This window comes from Apis mellifera, linkage group LG15 (assembly GCF_003254395.2).
Source record: "Apis mellifera strain DH4 linkage group LG15, Amel_HAv3.1, whole genome shotgun sequence".
Taxonomy (NCBI): domain Eukaryota; kingdom Metazoa; phylum Arthropoda; class Insecta; order Hymenoptera; family Apidae; genus Apis; species Apis mellifera.
In genome coordinates, this window is record NC_037652.1 from 9,022,890 (window position 1) to 9,046,225 (window position 23,336).

Below are 23,336 nucleotides of genomic sequence, written 5' to 3' on the forward strand. Positions count from 1 at the left end.
TTATAATCAGATATTGGGATAAAATAATTGCTCTCTAATTGACATTAGAGAATAAAAGTAATAAAATTATATAAAAGCAATGAACGATATCCCATTGGATGAAAGAATGAAAATAACAACATGATATTATTGATTATTATCCCTAGACTAATGATACAATATGAAATGATGCATTTTGCGGTTCTCCTGTTTCCTTCTCTGTATATCACTGACAGCCAGTGATCCTAGTATCTAGTAATTTTGTTGAGCAATTTTATTCTTGGCTTGATTTATTTTCAGTCTCAATTGATGAATGTGGAAATATTGCATTGGTTCATTGGTACATTGTGAAAACCAATTGCGCTAAATAAGGTTATTTTTAAAATTTCAACATGACATTTTTAAAAACTGTACAACCAGGTGAATCCAAAAAATTATTTTATTTTTTATTGCATATTAATTAATTTCTTATATAAAATAATATGTATAATATAATATACATAATATAACCTATAAAATATTTTATTTTACCTACATAACTTATTAAAACATTATTATAGGTTTAAAATTATTTCAAACATATCCAAAAATTTTAAATGTACCTTTACGTCGAACTAAATATTACACTGTTTACTCAGAGGAAAATAAAGAAAAATTTCTTGACGAGGCAGTAAATAGATCATTCTTCTTAGAAATCATACGAGGTTTAGGAATTACAATGTCACATTTCTTTACTGAACCTGCAACAATAAACTATCCTTTTGAAAAAGGCCCTTTAAGTCCAAGATTTAGAGGTGAACATGCATTAAGAAGGTATTGAAAGTTATATAAATTAATATTATTAAATTACAAATAAATATTAAATCTTTTTTAAAAAATTAATATTATTATTCTTTTTTAAAACTGAATGATTTGATATTTGTCAAAATGTTAGTGGATTTGAATAAAATTTTTAAATTTTTAATATATTATAATATATTATAAATTATGATATTGGTTATGTGTACAATGAGAAAAATAATTAAAAATTGATAATTAGATTAAATTTTAATACTATTAATATTATTTTATTTAGAATTATATTTGTGTTTCATTTTGAAATTCTGATGTTTTAAAATTATGATTTTTTAAAGCAAAACATTTTGCATATGCAAAATAATATATAAAACATAATTAATTTATTTTGGTAGATATCCATCAGGAGAAGAAAGATGTATTGCATGTAAATTATGTGAAGCTATTTGTCCAGCACAAGCAATTACTATTGAAGCAGAGGAGAGAGCTGATGGATCTCGTCGTACAACAAGATATGACATAGATATGACAAAATGTATATATTGTGGATTTTGTCAAGAAGCTTGTCCAGTGGATGCAATCGTAGAGGTAATAACAAATATGCACAATTATAGAAATGATTTTTTGGTAAAATTAAAAATAGTATCATCTAAATATTTCAATGATCTCATATTTGTATATGAACTGCTAATGTTTATAAAGATTACAATTGTAAAGCAACTATTTCTATAATTATTATGATAAAATAATAGCTTCTTCATTGATAGATCATTTATAAAAAAATAATAATTATTAAAATTAATATTATTGTTTCTAACTTCGTATTTAAATTTAATTTAAGAAAAATTTCATATAATTTAAAATATTAATTTTATAAATTATTTTAGGGTCCCAACTTCGAATTTTCCACAGAGACACATGAAGAGTTATTATATAATAAAGAAAAACTATTAAATAATGGAGATAAATGGGAATCAGAAATTGCTAGCAATATTCATGCTGATTATCTCTATCGATAAATTTAATAAATCATATAATGTAGTCAAATATTACATATATTATTAGTAATAAAAAATATTTATTGTATAATATTTACCAGCAATAATTAGATTTTGAAATATCAAAATCGATCTATTATTCGTTCAATCGCTATTTTTTTGTAAAAAAATCATTTAATACAAAATTAATTTTATTTTTAACCTCTTCGGTATAATCATTGATTTTAATCATTCCTCGTCGAACGAATAAACAATCATTTGTTTTAATTGATATTTGAATAAAAACAAATGATCTATCGTCGAGTTGAACATAGTATACGTGGCAGATGAATGCCATACGAAAGAAAAGGTTAAAAATATTGTGATATCATAAGTGAAAATTTTCTTTTATAATTATAAATAATTATCATATTTAATATTATATTTATTATAAAATGATCTTACCTTTTACATCTTGATATTTACTTAAAATAAATTTAAATTTAATGCATATTATACATTTGTAGTTCTATTTAAATTAATTTCTTATTGTTTATTTTAATTTGCATGTATATAAAGAAACTAAATATATATATATATTATTAATTTATATTATAAAATTATAATGATTAACAATTTGATTTAAAATGAAATGATTTTTCATGTTTTCATATAAAATTGAGCATTCCTTATTAATTATTAAATTAATAAAAGTTATTTATATTATTTATATTAATACTAATTTAATTTTTATGCATTTACAAATATATTTTAATAAATTCTTATATATATGTTTTTATATTTATAATATTCTATTTCCAAAAAAATATCCTTGAATAATAGTCGATAGTAATGTTATTATATATTATATAATATAAATTACAAATTATTATTCACATATAGAATACAAACATGTAAGTTTACACACATTATTTCTAAATATGTAATTTTTATAACATTCCATTTTTATTCTTAATATTTTATTATATGAAAAGCTAATATTCATTTAAAAAGAATATTTGTACTTATTTTTTTCATCAAAATATTTTAAAATAATTCTTTCATTAAGAATCATACAATGATAAAATTATTTATATCGTTGAAAACAAATTATAAAATATAATATAATTAATATCAATCAAATATGACATATTAAAATAAATTATTTTATGAATATTTAACCAGGAAATTTTATTCTAATGAAATATTTTTAAAGTAATAAAAAGATTAAATTTAAAAAGATTTTAATTTTCATTTATATCCTTATCATTTTTAAATTGCAAATAATATTACATACATTTTGTAAATATAAATGCATTATAATGAAATATGGAAATACGTATTATTAAAAGATAAACACTATTACGCTCTTATATAAAAAGCAAATAATTTTTATGAAATCACGAAAAATCACTTTAATATTTATTAAAAAGCTATATATGCAAATAAAAATTTTAAGTTTGTTTTGTAAATAAATTTTGAAATTAACACTGTATAATTAACAATATGTATGTATATATTTATAACAGTTAAAAAATATCTTAAAATTGATATTTTTCATAGCTTTATATATAAAGAAAACAACAACAAGAAAAAAGAAATTATTTTAATCAATATTTAAACATAATTTATACTATTTATCTATCAAATTCAATAGATAATATTAAAGACCATTAATAAAATGTACTCAATTATTATTTTATTATAATTACTCAATTATTATGAATATCTAAAATAATTAAATTTTTGAGATTTTATAAAATAACATATATCCTAAACAGATTTGTGCCATTTCTTAACGCATTACATAATCATTAATATTATTAACATTATAAATTCTACAAAAACTTCTGAAATTAAAAATTATAATTTTAATAGCGAAAATAAAATATGCAAACTACATATATATGTATAAAAATTTTTTCTAAAGTATATATATATATATGTATAATTCTAAATATATACATATATGTTATTGTAAAGATATTTTCAACATTTTTGAAATCCTAGAAAACTAAAATTTAAAAAAAAATTATATTTTTTTCATATTTCATTCTTCACAATTTATTTATATTGCAAAAGTGAAATTGTGCATTTAAAAATTTGACCACAATAATTATTATTAATGTTGTAATTATTATTAATGTTATTATTATTATTATTATTATTATTATTATTATCATCATCACCATCATCATTATTATTAGTAGTAGTACCTTACTTAGACTGCACTGTAATAGCAACTTCACCTGTTCGTAATTTTATAATTGATTTGACATTTACATTATACATCCTATATTCATTGAATTTTAATCAGTACATCGTTTATTTCGTTTACGATGATAATTTCTTGCTAATTCATGAATAATTGTTACTAAAAAGTAACATACCATCAATATTACAAATTTGTCAAATAACCATGAAATTGTTGTTGCTCCATCCTAAGAACAAAGTAGAAATTTAGAAATATATACATGCATTATATATATAAAAAGATCATACCATTGATGTCTTGTCATGCAACTTTTTTTTTTGTTCAATAAGGTATTTTTTTAATGGTTCTTGAAATTTAGAACCTATAAATGGTACAATTGCAAGCAATTTTATAAATTTATCTAGAAGTTCTTCATTAAAAGCTATAATCACTGCAAGTTGTTGAATATGCATTTTTATAATCGCCTTGCCTATAAGTGTGGCTCCAAAAAATGTCCAGAAAGGAATTAAATAATGACCACATGTCAAACCAGCAAGATCAAATAATGGATTAGGAATCTAAAAAATATTTTTTATAAATATTTAATTATAAAAAATAGTTTGAACATATATTTATTATTGACTTTATATATTAATGATATATATATATATATTAGAAAATAATTTACTTACTGAAGCACAGGCAAGGATTCCCCAAAATCCCGCTTTTTGTACAAAGTGTTTCATAGTCAATTTTAGCCGAATTAATAATGATATATTTTCACCATTTTCTAAAGCTTCTAAAACTTCTAATTCTTTTAAATCTTCTTGATCAAATTCTTCAGTCCTACTATTTTGTCTACTGGTCCGAGCAGCTCTAGCCATAAAATATGGTGGTAGTTCACCAAGTGCAGTACCAGCACCCCAAAGCATAGCCTCTACCCGTACTTTTCTCATAATATTTAATATACCTGCTGTCCACATTGGATCAATTGTTGTGGGACATATTATTTGATCAGGATATGGTGGTTCAGGAAAATTAAGAGCACCGCATTCATATGCAGCCATAGTAACAGCTGCTATATGTGGTCCTAAATAAAGTACAAAAGTATGTAAGCCTGTTCCAAGACCTACACTGGAAAGAACACCTAAACCTATCCAATATAACCACCAAATCACTTTTGTTTCCCATGCTTTTAATATCTGTAAATATAAAAATATTGTATCCTTTAAAAAGACAAACATTATATAAAACAAGAACAAGAAAATACATAATTTCAACTTATTTTTACATTTTCACAACTTTAATTATATGTAATTGTTAAATATAATTACATAAAAATTTATATCTTCCAATAATCTTATTTATACATATATGTATAATCTTATTTGTATGTATATATTGATATTTCAAAATTTACCTGTTGATGTGGACCAGAAATTCTGCTTAATATCAGAAATAATATTATTATTGAAATTATGCTCCATACTGTCTTTTTATAATGTAATGCCTTTTTTCCTAGTCTAACTATATTACTAAAAAGTTCCCGGAAAAAATAACTCAATGTAGTAATTGGATGTTGCCATAATGTTAAATGTTCAGAATCTACATATAATTCAGTATTCAAATTATTTAAATCTCCTGAAAATGGTGCAGATTTTTTTTCTTCTACATTCTGTTGAGCACCATTAACAGGTTTTGAATCTTTCACACGTCGAATGGCAGTGGTATTTTCCAACATGATACTTCCTCACTGATTATTCTGCAAAAATTTTTAAAATTTTCGCTTATTTAATAAGTAAAACAATAAGAAATACATACAATTTATTAAAAATAAATAAATAAATATATATATATAGTTATATCATATACAATGTTACAATCCTTATTACTCAATATTAATTTAATAAAACATTTTATCAATTGATGCACAATGTTAATAAATTTGAATTAATATAAAAATAAAAAATATCAAATTAATTAACATACAATAATCTAAAATAATATTATATTAAAACAATTATATATTTTAAAAAAACATAAGTAAAATATTGATAAAATATATTTTAAATATAAATTAAATAAAATTAATAACATTAAATCTAATTATATTAATAAATTTTAATAATAAAATTAATAAAAATGTCATTAACAATTTTTTATAATTATTATCTTTATTATACATATTTTTGTAATTGAATTTCATATGTAAAAAATAAAAAATAATTTATAAAAAAATTATAAGAAATTATAAATAAAAAAATATATCCTTAAAAAAGGAATTCTTATTATAAAATATAATTCTAAAAACTTCTTCACATAAATTAATTTCAGCAAAAAAAAAAAACTTTTCATATAAAATAAAATTCATTGTATAATTTAAGAAGATTCTTTATAAGAACATTAAAATTGATATTTATACATAATATTAAAATTGATTTTTATTATTAATAGATTAGTATAGTTATTTACTTATTATGATTCATACTCTATATATAATTTTTCCAAAACATTTATTATGTATAAGAAGTTAATTTAATTATATAGATTAATAATTTTACACATAAATTAAATACAATTTAAATTTGTGTAATAATAAACAGCATACTGTATATGAATACATTCTATACCATATTTGCTCTGTTTCCTGAAATTTGCAGGTGATGTTTTAGTAAGCCTTTAAATTGTTTGTGATAATTCATAAAAGTGGCATCATTGTAGAACTCATTAAGCTTCTGTTATCCATATAAAAAATTCTGTACAAAACTGGTAACAATTACATTGGAGATAATACTCATCTTTCGATCTACTTTCCTTTATAAAAAGCTGTTAAACTGTATCAATCATTTTACATCATTAATTACTAATACTCTTATAAACATAAAAAAATTTTAAATTTCTATTTCAACATTAGATTATTAATCATTTTTATAATATAAACTATATATATTAATTTTAAAATAATAAAAATGTATCAAATATATATGGTGAATTCTGTAATCTGTGTTACATCATATAAAAAAATACATAATTTTGATAAATAAGTATAATTATACAATAAAACGATTTTTTCTATATTTTCTATATTTTTTCTATTCTATTATCAAAAAATTAAATATATATTAAATATTTATTGAAATATTAAGTTACATGTTTCTAACATAAACATATACTATATGAAATGTAAATACAAATATGACACACTATAGATATGTATATATATTCAATATGTATAATTATCTTTAATATTATTATTTTTATTCAAATAAAATTTATTTGACATTATATCATTTTGAAAAACAATTTAAATACAAATAATTATTTGCTATATACTTCATTTACATATAATTTACATAGTAATAGAAATACAAATAACTATTTATTATAACTATTATAAATTATAAATGATCTCAATGTTTTAGATTACTATAATACTATGTAGTTTAGTTTATTTTTTTAAATATATATTATAAGCCATACATACCATATAATTCACAAAATAACATGTATATATAAATATTAAACAATGACATCATTATATTTATATTACATTTATATAAAATAATATACTTACTTAAAATAAATTATAATAAAAAATATATATAAAAATATATATATATATCTAAAAATTGATAAAAATTATAAATATAAATGCAATAAATTAAAATTATAATGTAATTATAATGTAATGAATCACAAATATAATATTTTGAATTTTATTTATCATTAAATTTGTCATTAAATTTAAAATAAATTATGCATAATAAAAAAAAATGAAATAAATATAATATTTATTCAATTTGATAAAAGCTCTTCTAAAGTTTAATCTCTTATTTGACTTAAAAAAGTTGATATTTTCATTTGTAAGAAAACACGTTAGTTAACATTTTATATAGATCATCTTATATATTATTAATATATAGGAAAATATCTCAAGTGAGTAATATTACTATAATATTAAAATAATTTATTCCAAAATATATATTTATATATATTTGAAATATAAAAAAAGTTAATTTTCAATAAAATAATTAAATATATTATTTTTTTTTATTATTTTAATTTTTATTTTAATTATTATTAATTTTTTTTAATATCAAAACTGATTTAATATTTTTTATCTATAACAGTTTGTTGATTTTATAAATTACTTAACATCTCAAATAATATATTTTTTTAAAAAATATACAAACAATATAAGAAACAATCAAGATTTCTTCTAAATATATTTGCAATCCAATTTAATATTAACTTAATCTTATTTCATACTTCATTAAATTTATTTCATGTGAAATTTCGTTTTCGTTTTAACATTTTTTTTTTTAGAATATATACAAGATTTTAATGTAAAAAACTGTGAAAATTATATTATTTAAAATCTCTAAAATATATATAATCAATAAATACATATGAATAAATCGCACGTGAAACTAAACTATGAAAACATATTTCAATATTGAAAATTTATTTTGTATAATATTATTCGAATAAATATCGTGCAAAAACATATATTTTTAAAATACAATTCTTTTTAATGAAAAATTGAATACAATATAATATAATATAATATAATAAAATAGAATAAATTATAATTGAATTACCTTTTAACCTTAAAATATGAATGTGACTAAGTGCTGAGTCAAAAGAAAATGTCTTATTCAAATCATCATAAAACATACATTTGAATAAAAAATTAATTGCTTTGTAGTATTTTAAACGATCGATAATTAGCATGTGCACTTAAAAAAGTTGATATTTTTAATCAATTTAATCAAATTGTCAATTCGACTACAGTAACACGTTTACATTTATATACATATAGAACTATAACCTATAGAACTTTCTATATATATTGATAAATGTGAATACGTACAAACTACATCTATAAAAATGTCTAATCATTAGCTTGTTAAATTGTAAAGATATGCAAAGTTTTTCATTACATCATTAAAATTTATTCCCCTATATAATACTAATGATATATTTAATATTTTATATTTTATACATATATAATAGTCAACTAGATATTAACCAATCAACATTTCTTCAAGAAATTACAAATGTATAAATTTTATTAAATGAATAATTTTTAAATAAAATGTAAGAATTTTTATCTTTTATATTTTATCTTAATAAAATAAAAAATATTTATACATAAATATAAAGTTCATAATAACTATAAAAATAAAAGTTCAAATTTAAGATAATAGAAAAATAATATTTATTTATGTTGGTATGAAATTAGTAGCTGATTTTAAGATTGAGATATGCAGTTCTTGCATCTTTATATAGTTCAAGTTAAATATTAAACATTATTGACTGTTGATACTAACATTCGTTAGTATACATTATTTTCTTTATTTATATCAGTCAATTAACAATTTTATACATTTTATATATATATATATATTTATAATAATCTATATATATATATATATATAATAATGAAGATTATTTGAAAGTTAAAATAATTAATTTTTTATTAGTTTAAAACGAGTTATTAATTTATTATATAAATTATAAAATAAAAGTCAAAATTTATATTTATAAAAATATACAATGAAAAAATGGCAGATATTCTAACACCATTTGTATATTGGGCTCAAACAGAACATCAAATTACATTAAAGGTAGAATTGACTGATACTTGGGTATGTAATTTCTAGTATGTGCATTCTATTATTTATAGGTTTGTATAGATCAAACTATACTTTGTAGCGTGTTAAAGTTTCTATGAATGAGAACAAATTAAAGGTTACTGTTTATGGGCAAGGTGCTAGAGGTCTTAATAAATATGGATTTAGCTTGGATTTACATTCATCTATTAATGTTGAGGTAACATGTATATTGTTTAGATAAATTATATAATTATGATTTATATTATTAACAGTATATTATTAATAGTGTAGCGTATAAATTTCATATAAAGCTGTTTTAGAAATGTTTCTCTGATTTCAATAAAATTTAGTACATTAGTAGATCCATATATATAATAATTATAATCACAATTAGTTAATAAAATATATATAAAGTTTGAAAAAATTACGAGAATAATATGTGTTGTAATGAAATAATAAAAGCATTTGATTTTTTATTTTTTATTCAAGTATAAATTATAGTATATTATAATATCAAATGTTAAAATGAATTATTTTTTGTTTTTACTTATTTTATTTGAAAGTTGAAATGCCATTTTACAAACTTTATATGAGTTTTATTTATAATTGATTGGATATCTATAGCTAAGATTTTGGTTATGATTATTATATATATATATATATATATATATATATTTATCAATGTCTTAAATTTCATTAAAACCATTGGATATTATTGAAGCAATTATTGTGAGAAACATATAAAGTTATTTATATGTTATAATGCATGTAAATTTTATTAATAAATTTCATTATACTTTTTGTTTCAAATTTTTTTGTGCATTATTATTTATTTTATTTATAATAATATATAATAAATAATAATATATAAGAAATTTACAAATTCTAAAAAAGATATTATTAAATATATTTCATATCAAGTTTTAACAAAAGTTTTAACAAATTTTTTTTATAAATATAAAAAAATATAAATAAAAAAAATTAAGTTATAAAATACAATACAATATTACAAAATTGGAATTATTGATTTGATTTTAAAAAATATTTTAAAAATAAATAATCAAGATTCTATATTCATTAAATAATGAGCCAAATTGGTATAATTAAATTAGGATTGAAATCTTTGATATTTTAAAAATAGTTTTTAAAATTATTTTAAGATTAGTATTTATCAGTTATGAAAAATTATAATAAAAATATAATAATATAATTTGAAATTTAAAAAAAATAAAATAAATTAGATAATAATAGATAGATTAATAAAGATAATAATAGATTAATAATTAATGTTTTTTAATATATGTACAAATTTATTGATTAATTTAAATTTTAAATATTATGTGAATATATTTTTGAAATATAAGATATATAGATATATTAATTGTTGAATTTAGTTTTCATTTTTTTTATTTATTTTAATTTATGGAATCATTTTTAAAAATTTTAAATCATTTAAATTAAAATATTAAAATGTTTGTTAACAATAAAGTTCCTTTAGGATTCATGCCCATAAATATACCTACAATTTAATTATTTATTTATTTATTTCTGTTATTGATCACTATGAATTTATATTTTATATTAAAATATATACAAAATATATACAAAATAGTATACAAAATATATCACATTTATTTATATTTTTAGTTGTAATTTATTATAAAAAAATTAATATAACATTTCAATGTTTTACCATTTAAAAAGTTAATAATCATCATTATCATTATCACAATTATTAAAAATTTTCATATTTCTTTAATTGTACAAAATAAAATCAGATATTTGAAATAAATATTATTAAATTCAACAAAATCCAACTAAATAATGAAAATATGAAAAAAAAAAAAATTAATATATTCTAAAAAAAAAAAGAAATAAATTTTTATCTCATTTAATTTAAAAAATAATGAAATTTTAGATATTTACAATGATTTTAAATATTAAATATTATAAGTTTAATGTTAAATATTAAAATTTACTAAATATAATTATTATTATCATTATTTTTTTTAATTTGTTTATTTTTACTTTTTAATGAAAGAACATTTTTTTTATTTTAAATATAAATAATACAAGTAAATTATTACAGGAAAGTAATTATAAAGTAACAGCTCGTCAAGTTGACTTTATATTGGGAAAAAAATGTCCTGCTTGGTGGCCAAGATTAACCAGTCAACCGCAAAAACCATCATGGTTAAAAATCGATTTTGATAAATGGACAAGCGAAGATTTAGATGATAATGAAGAAGAAAAGAGAGATGTATGTAGTGATTATCCAGACATGTATGATAAACTTCATAAAGAAGAGTTTGGTTATAGAAAAGGTATGATTTATTATAAAATGATTTAATACATATAAAATAAATTTTAATACTAATTTATAATTATTTATTTTATACAGAAGATTTCAAAAAAGTATATCTAATTATTTATAATCTTTGTCAATTTGTTGGTTTTATATATATCCTTACTGTAATAGGAATTATGTATTCACGAGATGGGCCAGGTTAGTAATTGTGATCTACTTATTTTAAATTTCATAATTTCTAAAATGATATATTTCATTATTGAATTATAGCTTCTATGAAAGAAACATATATAGCTGTTGGAAATGCAATGAAATTCATACAACTTATACAATTCTTAGAAGTTATGCATGCATTATTTAATTATACTAAAAGTAGTACACTTGTAACATTTATACAAGTTGGAGGCAGAGCATTTATTTTATTTACTATGATTGAAGCTGAACCACGTATGCAAACAAAACCAGTTATTTTTTATCTCTTTCTTATTTGGAGTACAGTGGAAATAGTGAGATATCCTTATTATATCACACAGTTGCTTAAAATAGAAATTTCATTTTTAAAATGGTTAAGATATACAATATGGATGCCTTTATATCCATTAGGTTTTCTTTGCGAAGGAATTATAATATTAAGAAATATTCCCTATTTTGAAGAGACACAAAAATTTACTATCTCTTTACCAAATTCTTGGAATTTTGCATTTCATTTTCCATCATTTTTAAAAATATACTTACTGATATTTTGTTTACCTTTTATGTATATGCTAATGTCTCGTATGAATCAAATACGTTATAAAAAGCTAGGCAAATCTAAGTTGAAAAAAAAATATTTATGATGTAATAAATAATATTAAAACTATAAAATATTAGGAAATTCAATTAATGATTTAATTATTAATGGTACAATTTACCTTAGAATTAAAGTAAAATGAATACACAAAACTATTATTATAAATATATTTATTTTGAATTTATATTTATATTATATGTTATATGTATTTATATGTTAAGATTTTAAATTTATAAATCTTTTTTTATTTAGAAAATGTGAATATTTTATTTTTAATTTACATATTATCTATTTCTGTAGCTATAAACATAATAATATAAGTAGAGATTTGATGTATATATAGTATGTGATTTTGTAATTAATAAATAAACCAAATATTGATAAAAAATTAATTTTTATTTTCCATTTATTTCCATTTATTATTATTAGGTTATTAATTTTTTTTTAACTTTTTTTAACACTTCAAAACTCTTTTTTCACTCACTTCAAAAATTTAATAATTTTAAATATTTACATAATTTATATTTAATTAAAACAAGAATGAAAAACATCTTAAAGAATTGTATATATATATATTTTTAAACTTATATTTGAAATTTTTATAGAAAATATTAAAATGAAATATTGAATCTTAAAATAAATTTATAAATTTATCAAATTTATCCTATTTCAATCGAATTGTTTCACATAACCTACCAAGAAATCTTGTAATATTAAAGAATATCATAACTGAAATAAAGAATTTTTTGTAAGAAAATATATACATATTCTTCGATAAAATATCATTAACCTAAAATTTCTTTTTTGATATTAATATAACATTTAAAACTTTTGTTATATATTTATAATTTTTATATATTACCATAGTCAATACAAAAAAAAAAAAATATAAAAAAATTTTAAAATACAACGAATAAAACTAAGTATAATAAATTAAGATTTTTTAATTATATTAAATTCATATTAATTATTAAATTAAAAATTTTTAATAGAAATATAATTATATATATTTCTTATAAATTTCAATTTCTAATTAAAGATATCTAATTCATAAATCACAATCAATAACATATATATAATTATTATTACATTCATATAATATGTAAGTATACGTGTATGTGTATATATATATATATATATATATAATATATAATATATAATTTTAATATGCAATACAAAATTTTTTTTTGAATTTAGCAATTTAATTTATTGATTACTTTCTCAGCTGAACACAAAACCACATATCCGGTTTAATAGCGAGAAAAATCTTTGTTTACTGTATGGTGAAAAGTATCACGTGGGAGTATTGTATATTTAATGTATGAAAGAATTAAATGATATATTTTTTTTTTATTTTTTGATAATATGGACATGTTTGAATTAAGTATTTGGAAAGGTGATTGGGGCTTACCATCAGTTGACACGGAATGTTTACAGGTTCTGGTATGTAATTTATATAGGTTATATTTTTAATATAATAATTTTATTGACATAGACATTATTAAATGTTTTGATCATTCTTAAGTTTTGTAAAAATAAGAATAATAAGTACAATTAATAATTATAAATATATAATTGTTTACTAATATTATATAAAATATATTTTTGTGAACAATTTAAGTATTTATAAATAAATAAATATATGTATATATAATCATGATATATTTAAATTTAACTTATTTTTAATTTTATAAAATTTAAAATAATTATACATGTAATATATTTTTAATTAAGATTCTCAAATTTTTAACATTATAAATTGATGATAACATTATTTAAAATAAATATATTCTAATATATTTATTATATATTTATATTTAAAAAATATATAATTTTTAAATATAAAATTTAAAAATTATAATAGTAATATATAAATATTATTTTTATTATTGAAAAATTTTGTTTGAATAATGTATATAAGAATAATATATAAGAATAAATAATTTGTGTATTTAAATAAATTAATTGTTAATAATATGTTATAGAATCATATACATTTAAATATTAATTAAGAATAAAAGCTTTTATAGTTATTGTATTAATATTATAGAGTCATTAAAAATTTTTGATGAATATTTTGTATATGATAAATTCTAAAACATTGTATATATAAAATTAAATATTATACAAATTTTTATATCTCTATAAGAAATTATATAAATATATATTATGAAAAAAGTTAGAAATCAATTAATTGAACCAGATTAATTCAAAAGATTTTATATAATTTTATATAATTAAATTTCATATATTTTATACATTTTTAATTGCTATTAATTTATTACATTTTTTTAAGTAATCATAATCTATTTATTAAAATTATAATATAGTTCATTAAAATTACTTTATAATATATATCACAACTTAAAATGAAAATTACTATAATTCTAATTTCAAATTAATATAAATTAATAAATAAATTAATATTATTGTTAGTATTAACTTTGAATTTAATATTTTGATATTGATCAAGCATTGTTGTAAATAAATTAATTAACATTAGTTAATGTTAATACTTTACATTGTTTTTCCTAGGTTTATGCCAAATTCAATGGTATACCTTTGAAAATCAATTCAGCTGGTAATCCATTCACAACACCCAATGGCAGCTTACCTGTATTAAAGACTAGGAATGGAACATTCAATGCAGTCAAAGATATAATAGAATTTTTCAGAAAAGAACGTTATAATACAGAATACGAATTAAGTCGAAAACAATGTGCAAAGGTTATGGCTTATGGTACAATGTTAAAAGAAAAATTATTTCCGGCATTACAGTTCATTTGGTATGTATATTATATGTTTTTTATAATATTTATTTATTAATTATAATTATTTATTTATTAATTATTATAATTTATTTATTTATTAATATACATGCACTTCAAGACAATTAACATCACTCAGCATTTGCTTTTGCGCACACGCACTTAGTCTTCTATTCTATAGTCTATTCTATTCTATACTCTTAGTACAATTTTTTTTATAAAGTAAAATACTTTAACACTTTATTTTATTAGCGAAATCGATAATATAAAAAATATAAAAAAAAATATAGCATTTAATTTTAATTTTATTATCCTTATTAGACATTATTGATCTTTCTTAACAATATCCATACGTTTGATTCTTATGCTTATATTATTTATTTATTATTTATATTATAAGAAATAATTAAGAATAATAACAATAATAAATAATTAATAATTAAATAATGTGATATATATTTTTTTAAGAGAAATTAATTGTTTGATATTTAGTTTATAATTAATAATAATATTTTTTTAATCTGAAAATTTATTTAATATAATAGTAAGATTTTTTTTTAAAAATATTTATTTATTATTGTTCCTAAAGTCATCATAATAATATTATCTAAAAATTAATTATAATTTTTATAATTTTTTAATAATTAATTATAATTTTGCTAATATATAAATCAATGTGTAAATATTGATTTTTGTTTACATAATATTAAAATTGAAATTAAAATATTAATTTTTTTAGGTGGATAGATGAAAAAAATGTAAATGAATTAATAAGACCATGGTATTGTAAAGCATTGCCTTTTCCATTTAATTTTTATTACCCAGGAAAATTCGAACGACAAGCCCATACTATGTTTGTAACTTTATATCCATTAGAAGATAATATAACTGCTATAGAAAATAAGGTAATAATAGAATATTGATATTTCAAAAATATTTTAATTTCAATTTATTTATTTTTTTTTATTAATTTTATAATAATATAAATATATTATTAATTATAATATATTATTATAATAAAATTAATCAACCTGAAAATTATTATAAATATTTTTTATTTTTTAAATTTTAATAATAAATAATGTATGGAATATAGGTCTACTCTGAAGCGCAAAAATGTTTGACATTATTATCTACAAGTCTTGGAGATTCACAATATTTTTTGGGTCAAAAACCTACAATATTAGATGCTATTGTATATTCTTATTTAGCACCTTTGCTCAAAGCTCCTTTACCAAATCCAGCACTTCAAAATCATTTAAAAGCATGTACAAATTTAGTAACATTCATTTCACGCATATCAGAAAAATATTTTGCAAATGAATGTTGTGAATATAAAGCCAAAGAAAATGCTCAAAATATAAGAAAATACTCACAGAATGAGTTTCCTAATAAAAGACGTAACCAACTTCTTGCTGGTTTATTCACTACTTTGATAATGGCAACTTACATATTTTCAACTGGAATATTAGAGGTAAACATTTTTCAATCAATTATTTATAATTTAATTAATATCTTATTTTTGTCAAATAAATAGCATTAAAAATATTAATGAAATTTATTAATGAAATGAAATATTAATCAAAATAAGATCAAATATTATTTTATTTAAAAATTATTTAATACACCATTTATTACAAATAAATTTATTTTATTATGAAAATGATTTTAGAAATGGAAACTGGTAAGAATTCCTCCGAGACATAGGAGATAAAAAAATCAAGACTTTTTTATTCAACTGGATTTAAGTTTGAGATAAGAAGAAATTACAAGTATGTAAAATGAAATAGTACTTTAATTTTTTTATTTAATCTTATTATATTTATACAATTAGATGTAAAAAAGTCAGAAACATTCTCTCCAGCAGAATATTTTATATTTACATTATAATTATAAATAAATCATGATCAATATATAAAGGTTAAAATTATAAATATTTGTTAAAGGAATCAGTAAAGGATAGTCAAATTCCAGATGTATTTACAGAAGTTATATCTATCAATGATAAATAAAATAAAAACATTATAAAATAAAAAATTATTCAAATGAAAATTACTACATTGAAAAGATAAGTTTTATTTAACATTAATATAATTTTTTATTTTTTGTTACTACAATTTTCTTTTAATATTATTATCAATAGACTATAATTATTATTAAATATTATATGTAACAATTCAAACTAATTCCAAGTTGTAGAAATAAATATTTAAAACAAAAATATATATATAATAATTCAATTATTATTAATTTTGTATTTTAATAAAATGCCTGATGTAGCTTGTTGAATTTCTTCAAGAAAGCTTGCAGAATTATGGATAATAGTACCACCTAAAATAATTTTTATTCCAGGATTTTGTTTATTTAAATTATAAACAGTTAAACTTTCTTCATATGTTGTTCCTCCAATCATAAAAACAATAATATCTTGTGGTCTAAAATAAAAAAAATATATATATAATAAATAAATAAAATATATATATTTTAATAAATAAATATATTATATATATATATATTTTTTTTTCTATTTTTAATTTAAAATAAAACAATATATTACAATTTACCTTTTTGACATCACTGTATTTCCAAGATATGGAAATGTTTGTAAACTTAATTTTCCTTTTATTAAATCTTCAAGAGTTTCATTTAATAGAGGAGTATGTTGGGTATAAATATTATCTACTCCACTTAAACCTTTGAATAATTTTTTAGTAATCTTAGCTACTGATTCTCGATCAAATAAATTACTTTGTCTTGCATTAATTCCACTATACTCTAATATGCTATATATAAGCTAAATTATGATCTTAGAATTATTAATTTTGAAACTTATCAACTATATCAAATATCAAATGTATAATTAAAATAATTTTTATATACCTTAATATATTTTTCTGAAACAGCTCTGCTCTTTAATAAATTCAATAAACCATTAATATCATTATTTGTATATTTTTCATAATGAAGTGCATAAAGCATGACCAATCTTACAGCATCAATATCTCGTATTTGTTGATTATTAATAAGTTCCTTTATTTTTTGCAACTTTAATAATAAAAAAAAGTATAATTTATTATTAAATAACATTGAAAAGTATAATAGTGACAAATATAATTTGTTAAATTTATATACCTGCATAGAATGGTCACTTTGACAACTAAGTTCTTGTTCTAATTCTGATACTTGCAGTAAATGATGTCTTTCAACAAGTGAAGAAAGTTCTCCAACTACCGTAACATGTTTTGAAACAGTACCTGATAACTTTTTAAATAATGGGTAGGTTTCTACAAAATTTTTCATATCAGCTATACTTTCTACTTTTTGATGCTTCTTGGCTTTTTTTTGAAATTCATCCATCAATTCTTTTATAGTTTGTCCAATTTCTCCAAAGTTCAGATATAAATTCTATTCAAACACATTCTTGTTTTAAAAATGAAAGAGATAAAAAATTATATTTATAGTGGCTCATATTGAAAATCATCCACTATTCTTGTTTAGTTATATGTCTCTATAAAATCCACTAAACATAAATAAAATATGTTCATAATCAATATAGAAATACTCTAATCTGATTATTATAAAATGACTTAGAAATATAAAATTTTATAGAATAATAATAAAAGAACAATATACAGGATGATTCATACAAGTATAACATAAATTTTATATATATACATATTTTTGATTAAGAAATTAGAAAAAAAATATCAAATTAAATGAATGATTCAAAATTTATATATTATATAAACCAATGATTATTTTTTTTTTTTTTTACAAATGTTATAATGAAATGGAAAAGCGTTTATACATTTTTTTCTAAATATCTTAAATTAATTTTCAATCATGTTAATTTTTTTTACATTTTTTTATTTTTTACAGAATAATAAGAGAATTCAATATATGCAAAAAAAGAAGAAAATATCTAATCTATTTTTAAAAATATAATACAATTAATATAGATAGATTATGTTTGAGAAAAAAATATAATTCTGAATATTCCATCTTAAATTATGTTTTTTCTTATGTTCTTTTGAATTTCAACTAAAAAAAAAAAGATATGATTTGTTATAATATTACATGAATCATCTTGTAATATATAAAAATATGTAAAAATACATAAAAAATTATAAATAAGGTCACACTAAGAGTCGTCCATTTATTTTATTTATATAAAATTTAAATATTAATCTACAGTTTATAAAAATTTAATATTTTATATTATTTTCTATAATTTTTAATTTATTATATATTGATTTTATATTTACTAGAAATGTTATTGGAATATTTTTTATATCTTATTTATAATGTTTAATTCTAATTTATAATTCATATTATGAATATATAATCTATATCTATAATTATAATATATATATTTATATTCAAATATGAAGTGCAAAAGCTATCACCTTCCATGACCTTTGGATAAATATATAAAATACACAAGCATTTTTTTATTACTATAATTTTGTACTTTGAATTATTTTCTTAATATAAAATTATAATTAATATAAAATTAAAATATATGTATTTAAAATATTTTTTTAAATTTTATTTATTATTAAAATTTAAATATTAAAATATATTTAAAATTTTTCAACATTTTATTTAAAATTTTTTAAAAATATCTAAACATCTATTTATTGATGTTTTCTTTGATAAAATGTATAAATTATTCATCCTGCTATGCATTCTTATAAAATGATTAATTCATCATTTTTTCAAACTATATGGAAATAGAAATATAGAAATAATTTTTTTTTATATTTAATTCTAATTTTATTCAATATTTAATTAGACTATTTCTTCAAAAAAAAATTCATACTTGTGTATTTTATGCAAATTTTAGAAAAATAAAGGTCATGGACGATTTTCAGTGTGAGCCAAAATATATAAAATACATATACATGGAAATAAAATGATAAATATACTCTTACATTTGCATAAAATTCATCATGTTCTGCACTAAGAACAACTTCTTTTAATTCCTTTGAAATACCTTTTACATGTGATAAATTAACACGATTATTGTTAATAGTTAATAATTCATGAACCATTGCTTGGTAAGTCCATTGATTTAATAAAGGTGTAACAGGATCATCTCTTCTGTCAAGTATTAATAAAACTGGTGTGGAATCTTGTCTGAATTCGAATGAATTTGATTCTTTACTTAGTACTTCACGAATTTTTTCTGCTAATCTCTTTGCCATTTCAGAACTGTTTTGATATCGTATATAGGGACATCTTTTAATTGACAATAATACTGAAATTAAGCCTAAGACAGTTCTATGTAGATGTATTGGATTCCATAACAAACCTTAATATAACATAATAAAAAACAAAAAATATTATTATTTATTAAATTATATTATTAAATTATTTATTGAATATATTATTGAATTAATGCTTTAATTTGAAACAACTTGAGCCATAAAAAATTAATTATAAATATAAAATGCAATGAAATAGAAAACATAAGGATAAGAAACATGAAGAAAAATTAGTAGAATAAATCAGAAAGATCTTTTTCATTTACATTACATAATAAAGATGAATAATATTATTAAAAATACATATTTATAAATTTTTTAATTTATAAATTAAATAAATAAATCATTAATATAAAATTTATTACCTTGTGAACATGCATTAATTCCAAGTGAAAATAAATGAGGACTAATTGCTAAATAATCTGCATAATATTCATGAATTTCTCTTACTACTTCCTGTTCATCACTTTCTGCCAAAAGTTTAATATCAGCTTTTGCAATGATATTACTGAAATCTAAATAATAATATAATAAGTTGAATAAAATAAAATATATTGTTTGTTTATAATATATTATTATAAATATTTAATATAATGTAAAAATTTATTTATATATTATTTATACATTATAAATAATATATTAATAAAAATATTAATGTAGTTTTTTTAATAGTAAACATTAATTCAAGAATATTATATTATTGAATTTATTTTCCTATTAGCAACAAAATAATAGTAAAAAATAAAAAAAGATTAACATTGAAGAAAATTCAAGATATCTTAAAAAAAAAATGAAATAAAAAATCAAATTATATTCATTTGATACACTTAAAATGCAGCATAATCCATTAAAAGATTTTTTGATTTAATTAATAAATTATTCTAAATTGTTTTAGATTTTATTATATATTCTTTAAAAAAAAGAAAAAGATAAAATAATAAACTTATTAATTTTAATATTAATTTTACAAAATTCACAAAGTTTTTAGTGCATATTTTTTGATTACCAGATTTTTATAAATATATTATAATGTAATAATATAATATATTTATATTATGTTCTATAATATATATTATATTTTTTGAATACATAAAATGAAATGATTTCATTATTAAATCATTGAATTCATATTAATAAATACTATTAACTTAACTATAACTATGTTGAAAATTATATAAAAAAAATTATAAAAAGAATTATATAAAAAAATTATATATTATATAATATATTATATATATTATAATTATATATATTTCTATAAAATATAAAAAATAAAAAATATAACATTTTATATTTTAAATTTTAGAACAAATTAATTCAAAAGTATTAAAAAAGAAGAAAGTTCTCTACTAATTTAGAAACAAATAATTTTTGTACTAATATTTATTTCATTTTTATTTCTTCTTCTCTTTCTTCATAATATATAAACTGTGATGTTTTTTATTGATTACAATTTTATACTTAGAAATAAATAAGTGATTATAAAAATAAAAAATATATTATACTTACAAATATAATATGTTCCATACTTAGGATATTTTAATTCATTACAAAGATATTCAACATTTTCTTTGGTTGGTCTTATAAAAACTATACATTTCAAATGCTTTAATCCTTCATTACGAACATTTGTGTCAATTCTTTCAAATAAATAAACTTCTTTGAGGAATATTTCTGATTGACTATAAAGTAAACTTACTATACTTGTCTGGAAAAGATATATAAATTTTTCTTTAAATTTTATATATATAATATGCAATAATATTTAAATATTAATCTAAGAATAATTTTATATTATATTTATGATATTTAAGATATTTACCCTATAGAAAAAGGAATTCTATAAATATATTTATAAAAATATGTTATTATTATTTGTAAATATATTTATTAAAATATTATAATATTCAATGTATAATAAAAAATTTAGTAAAATTTTTTAAATTTCAATAAATCATATTCTCATTTTCATAATACTGATACAATGCATTTTATTATTTGCATATATAAGTTAATAAATATATTTAAAATTTATTTATATTATAAATTTATTATTCTAATTATTTTACATGATTATATTTTAAATATTATTTAAAATATGTTGTACTACCGTCTGTTTATCCATCAAAAGAACTTTCATACCAGGACCACTTTCTTCTGTCATTCGAGTAACATAAAACTTTAAAGCAGTTATTAAATTCATTTTGTTGTTTTTGTTTAACTTTATATGATTAATTACATTTTATAAATTTAATAATAATAATATGTAATTTTCATTTATTATAAAATATAAAAAACATATACTTTATAAATATAAATACTACTGTTCGCAAAATGTGTGTACTTTTGTACACCACACTATTCCTAATTCAGAAATGAACTATGTACACATTACAAACTAATTTAGTCATAAGTATAATAGTAAGATAGAGATACATACAGTAAAATTAAAAGATATAAGAAATATAGGGAATAAGTGAAATAATTGAAATAATTGAAATAATTGTTTTTAAAATAAAAATATAGCTTATTTGCATAAAAATAAATAATCGAATTAAATCTAGCGTAATTTATAAATGTAACAATATAAATCAATTGCGGACAATAATACCAACATTTCATCAACTAATAATTAAAATT

The 23,336-nt window shown here is 18.0% G+C and overlaps 5 protein-coding genes across 14 annotated transcripts; 3 read left to right on the forward strand and 2 right to left on the reverse strand.

Annotated features, from left to right (window-relative positions):
- Positions 1 to 143: 143 nt before the first annotated feature.
- Positions 144 to 2,193, forward strand: LOC551078 (NADH-quinone oxidoreductase subunit I). Its single transcript, XM_623477.6, has 4 exons — positions 144 to 399; positions 540 to 792; positions 1,170 to 1,362; positions 1,662 to 2,193. Exons 1-4 carry the CDS (start codon positions 372 to 374, stop codon positions 1,791 to 1,793), a joined length of 606 nt encoding a protein of 201 aa, XP_623480.1. The 5' UTR covers positions 144 to 371; the 3' UTR covers positions 1,794 to 2,193.
- Positions 2,194 to 3,995: 1,802 nt separating this feature from the next.
- On the reverse strand, positions 3,996 to 8,848 carry LOC551036 (vacuole membrane protein 1). Of its 3 annotated transcripts, none has more exons than XM_623432.6 (5): positions 8,547 to 8,848; positions 5,366 to 5,707; positions 4,638 to 5,147; positions 4,254 to 4,523; positions 3,996 to 4,192 (listed from the first exon to the last, which is right to left on the reverse strand). In XM_623432.6, exons 2-5 carry the CDS (start codon positions 5,684 to 5,686, stop codon positions 4,061 to 4,063), a joined length of 1,233 nt encoding a protein of 410 aa, XP_623435.1. In that variant the 5' UTR covers positions 5,687 to 5,707; positions 8,547 to 8,848; the 3' UTR covers positions 3,996 to 4,060. The 3 variants fall into 3 exon arrangements, with proteins under 3 accessions (XP_623435.1, XP_016772243.1, XP_026301293.1); XM_016916754.2 differs by lacking the exon at positions 8,547 to 8,848 and adding an exon at positions 6,576 to 6,722; XM_026445508.1 differs by lacking the exon at positions 3,996 to 4,192 and having other exon boundaries at positions 4,248 to 4,523.
- A 394-nt stretch (positions 8,849 to 9,242) lies between these two features.
- Positions 9,243 to 12,756, forward strand: LOC413078 (very-long-chain (3R)-3-hydroxyacyl-CoA dehydratase). 7 transcript variants are annotated; one of them, XM_003250259.4, is made up of 5 exons: positions 9,243 to 9,596; positions 9,664 to 9,780; positions 11,653 to 11,887; positions 11,965 to 12,069; positions 12,142 to 12,752. In XM_003250259.4, exons 1-5 carry the CDS (start codon positions 9,513 to 9,515, stop codon positions 12,705 to 12,707), a joined length of 1,107 nt encoding a protein of 368 aa, XP_003250307.1. In that variant the 5' UTR covers positions 9,243 to 9,512; the 3' UTR covers positions 12,708 to 12,752. The 7 variants fall into 7 exon arrangements, with proteins under 7 accessions (XP_003250307.1, XP_006563736.1, XP_006563738.1 ...); XM_006563673.3 differs by having other exon boundaries at positions 9,264 to 9,282; positions 9,635 to 9,780; positions 12,142 to 12,751; XM_026445528.1 differs by having other exon boundaries at positions 9,428 to 9,575; positions 12,142 to 12,753.
- Positions 12,757 to 13,732: 976 nt separating this feature from the next.
- Positions 13,733 to 17,496, forward strand: LOC551902 (metaxin-1). Of its 2 annotated transcripts, XM_026445460.1 has the most exons (7): positions 13,733 to 13,763; positions 13,887 to 14,104; positions 15,197 to 15,447; positions 16,169 to 16,334; positions 16,526 to 16,903; positions 17,102 to 17,201; positions 17,376 to 17,496. In XM_026445460.1, the coding sequence occupies exons 2-6, from the start codon at positions 14,027 to 14,029 to the stop codon at positions 17,141 to 17,143; spliced, it is 915 nt and encodes a 304-aa protein (XP_026301245.1). In that variant the 5' UTR covers positions 13,733 to 13,763; positions 13,887 to 14,026; the 3' UTR covers positions 17,144 to 17,201; positions 17,376 to 17,496. The 2 variants fall into 2 exon arrangements, with proteins under 2 accessions (XP_026301245.1, XP_026301244.1); XM_026445459.1 differs by lacking the exon at positions 13,733 to 13,763 and having other exon boundaries at positions 13,876 to 14,104.
- Positions 17,487 to 23,137, reverse strand: LOC727031 (vacuolar protein sorting-associated protein 45). The gene is made up of 8 exons (XM_003250260.4): positions 22,807 to 23,137; positions 22,206 to 22,404; positions 21,062 to 21,211; positions 20,364 to 20,743; positions 18,562 to 18,834; positions 18,310 to 18,474; positions 17,994 to 18,223; positions 17,487 to 17,864 (listed from the first exon to the last, which is right to left on the reverse strand). Exons 1-8 carry the CDS (start codon positions 22,897 to 22,899, stop codon positions 17,666 to 17,668), a joined length of 1,689 nt encoding a protein of 562 aa, XP_003250308.1. The 5' UTR covers positions 22,900 to 23,137; the 3' UTR covers positions 17,487 to 17,665.
- Between the last annotated feature and the right edge of the window lie 199 nt (positions 23,138 to 23,336).

Bases quoted from the DNA above. Each gene is read 5' to 3' on its own strand.
- LOC727031 (XM_003250260.4), bottom strand. From the start codon at position 22,899: ATGAATTTAATAACTGCTTTAAAGTTTTATGTTACTCGAATGACAGAA. The intron at 21,212-22,205 runs GTAAGTATAATA...ATTATTATTTAG, and splicing joins GTATGGAACATATTATATTT to ATTTCAGTAATATCATTGCA. The intron at 18,835-20,363 runs GTAAGAGTATAT...GTGTTTGAATAG, and splicing joins ATGATGAATTTTATGCAAAT to AATTTATATCTGAACTTTGG.
- LOC413078 (XM_003250259.4), top strand. From the start codon at position 9,513: ATGGCAGATATTCTAACACCATTTGTATATTGGGCTCAAACAGAACAT. The intron at 9,597-9,663 runs GTATGTAATTTC...TATACTTTGTAG, and splicing joins TAGAATTGACTGATACTTGG to CGTGTTAAAGTTTCTATGAA. The intron at 9,781-11,652 runs GTAACATGTATA...AAATTATTACAG, and splicing joins ATTCATCTATTAATGTTGAG to GAAAGTAATTATAAAGTAAC.
- LOC551036 (XM_623432.6), bottom strand. From the start codon at position 5,686: ATGTTGGAAAATACCACTGCCATTCGACGTGTGAAAGATTCAAAACCT. The intron at 5,148-5,365 runs GTAAATTTTGAA...TTATATTTACAG, and splicing joins TTTCTGGTCCACATCAACAG to ATATTAAAAGCATGGGAAAC. The intron at 4,193-4,253 runs GTATGATCTTTT...CTTTGTTCTTAG, and splicing joins TGCATGACAAGACATCAATG to GATGGAGCAACAACAATTTC.
- LOC551902 (XM_026445460.1), top strand. From the start codon at position 14,027: ATGGACATGTTTGAATTAAGTATTTGGAAAGGTGATTGGGGCTTACCA. The intron at 15,448-16,168 runs GTATGTATATTA...TAATTTTTTTAG, and splicing joins CCGGCATTACAGTTCATTTG to GTGGATAGATGAAAAAAATG. The intron at 16,335-16,525 runs GTAATAATAGAA...TATGGAATATAG, and splicing joins TAACTGCTATAGAAAATAAG to GTCTACTCTGAAGCGCAAAA.
- LOC551078 (XM_623477.6), top strand. From the start codon at position 372: ATGACATTTTTAAAAACTGTACAACCAG. The intron at 793-1,169 runs GTATTGAAAGTT...TTATTTTGGTAG, and splicing joins GGTGAACATGCATTAAGAAG to ATATCCATCAGGAGAAGAAA. The intron at 1,363-1,661 runs GTAATAACAAAT...AAATTATTTTAG, and splicing joins CAGTGGATGCAATCGTAGAG to GGTCCCAACTTCGAATTTTC.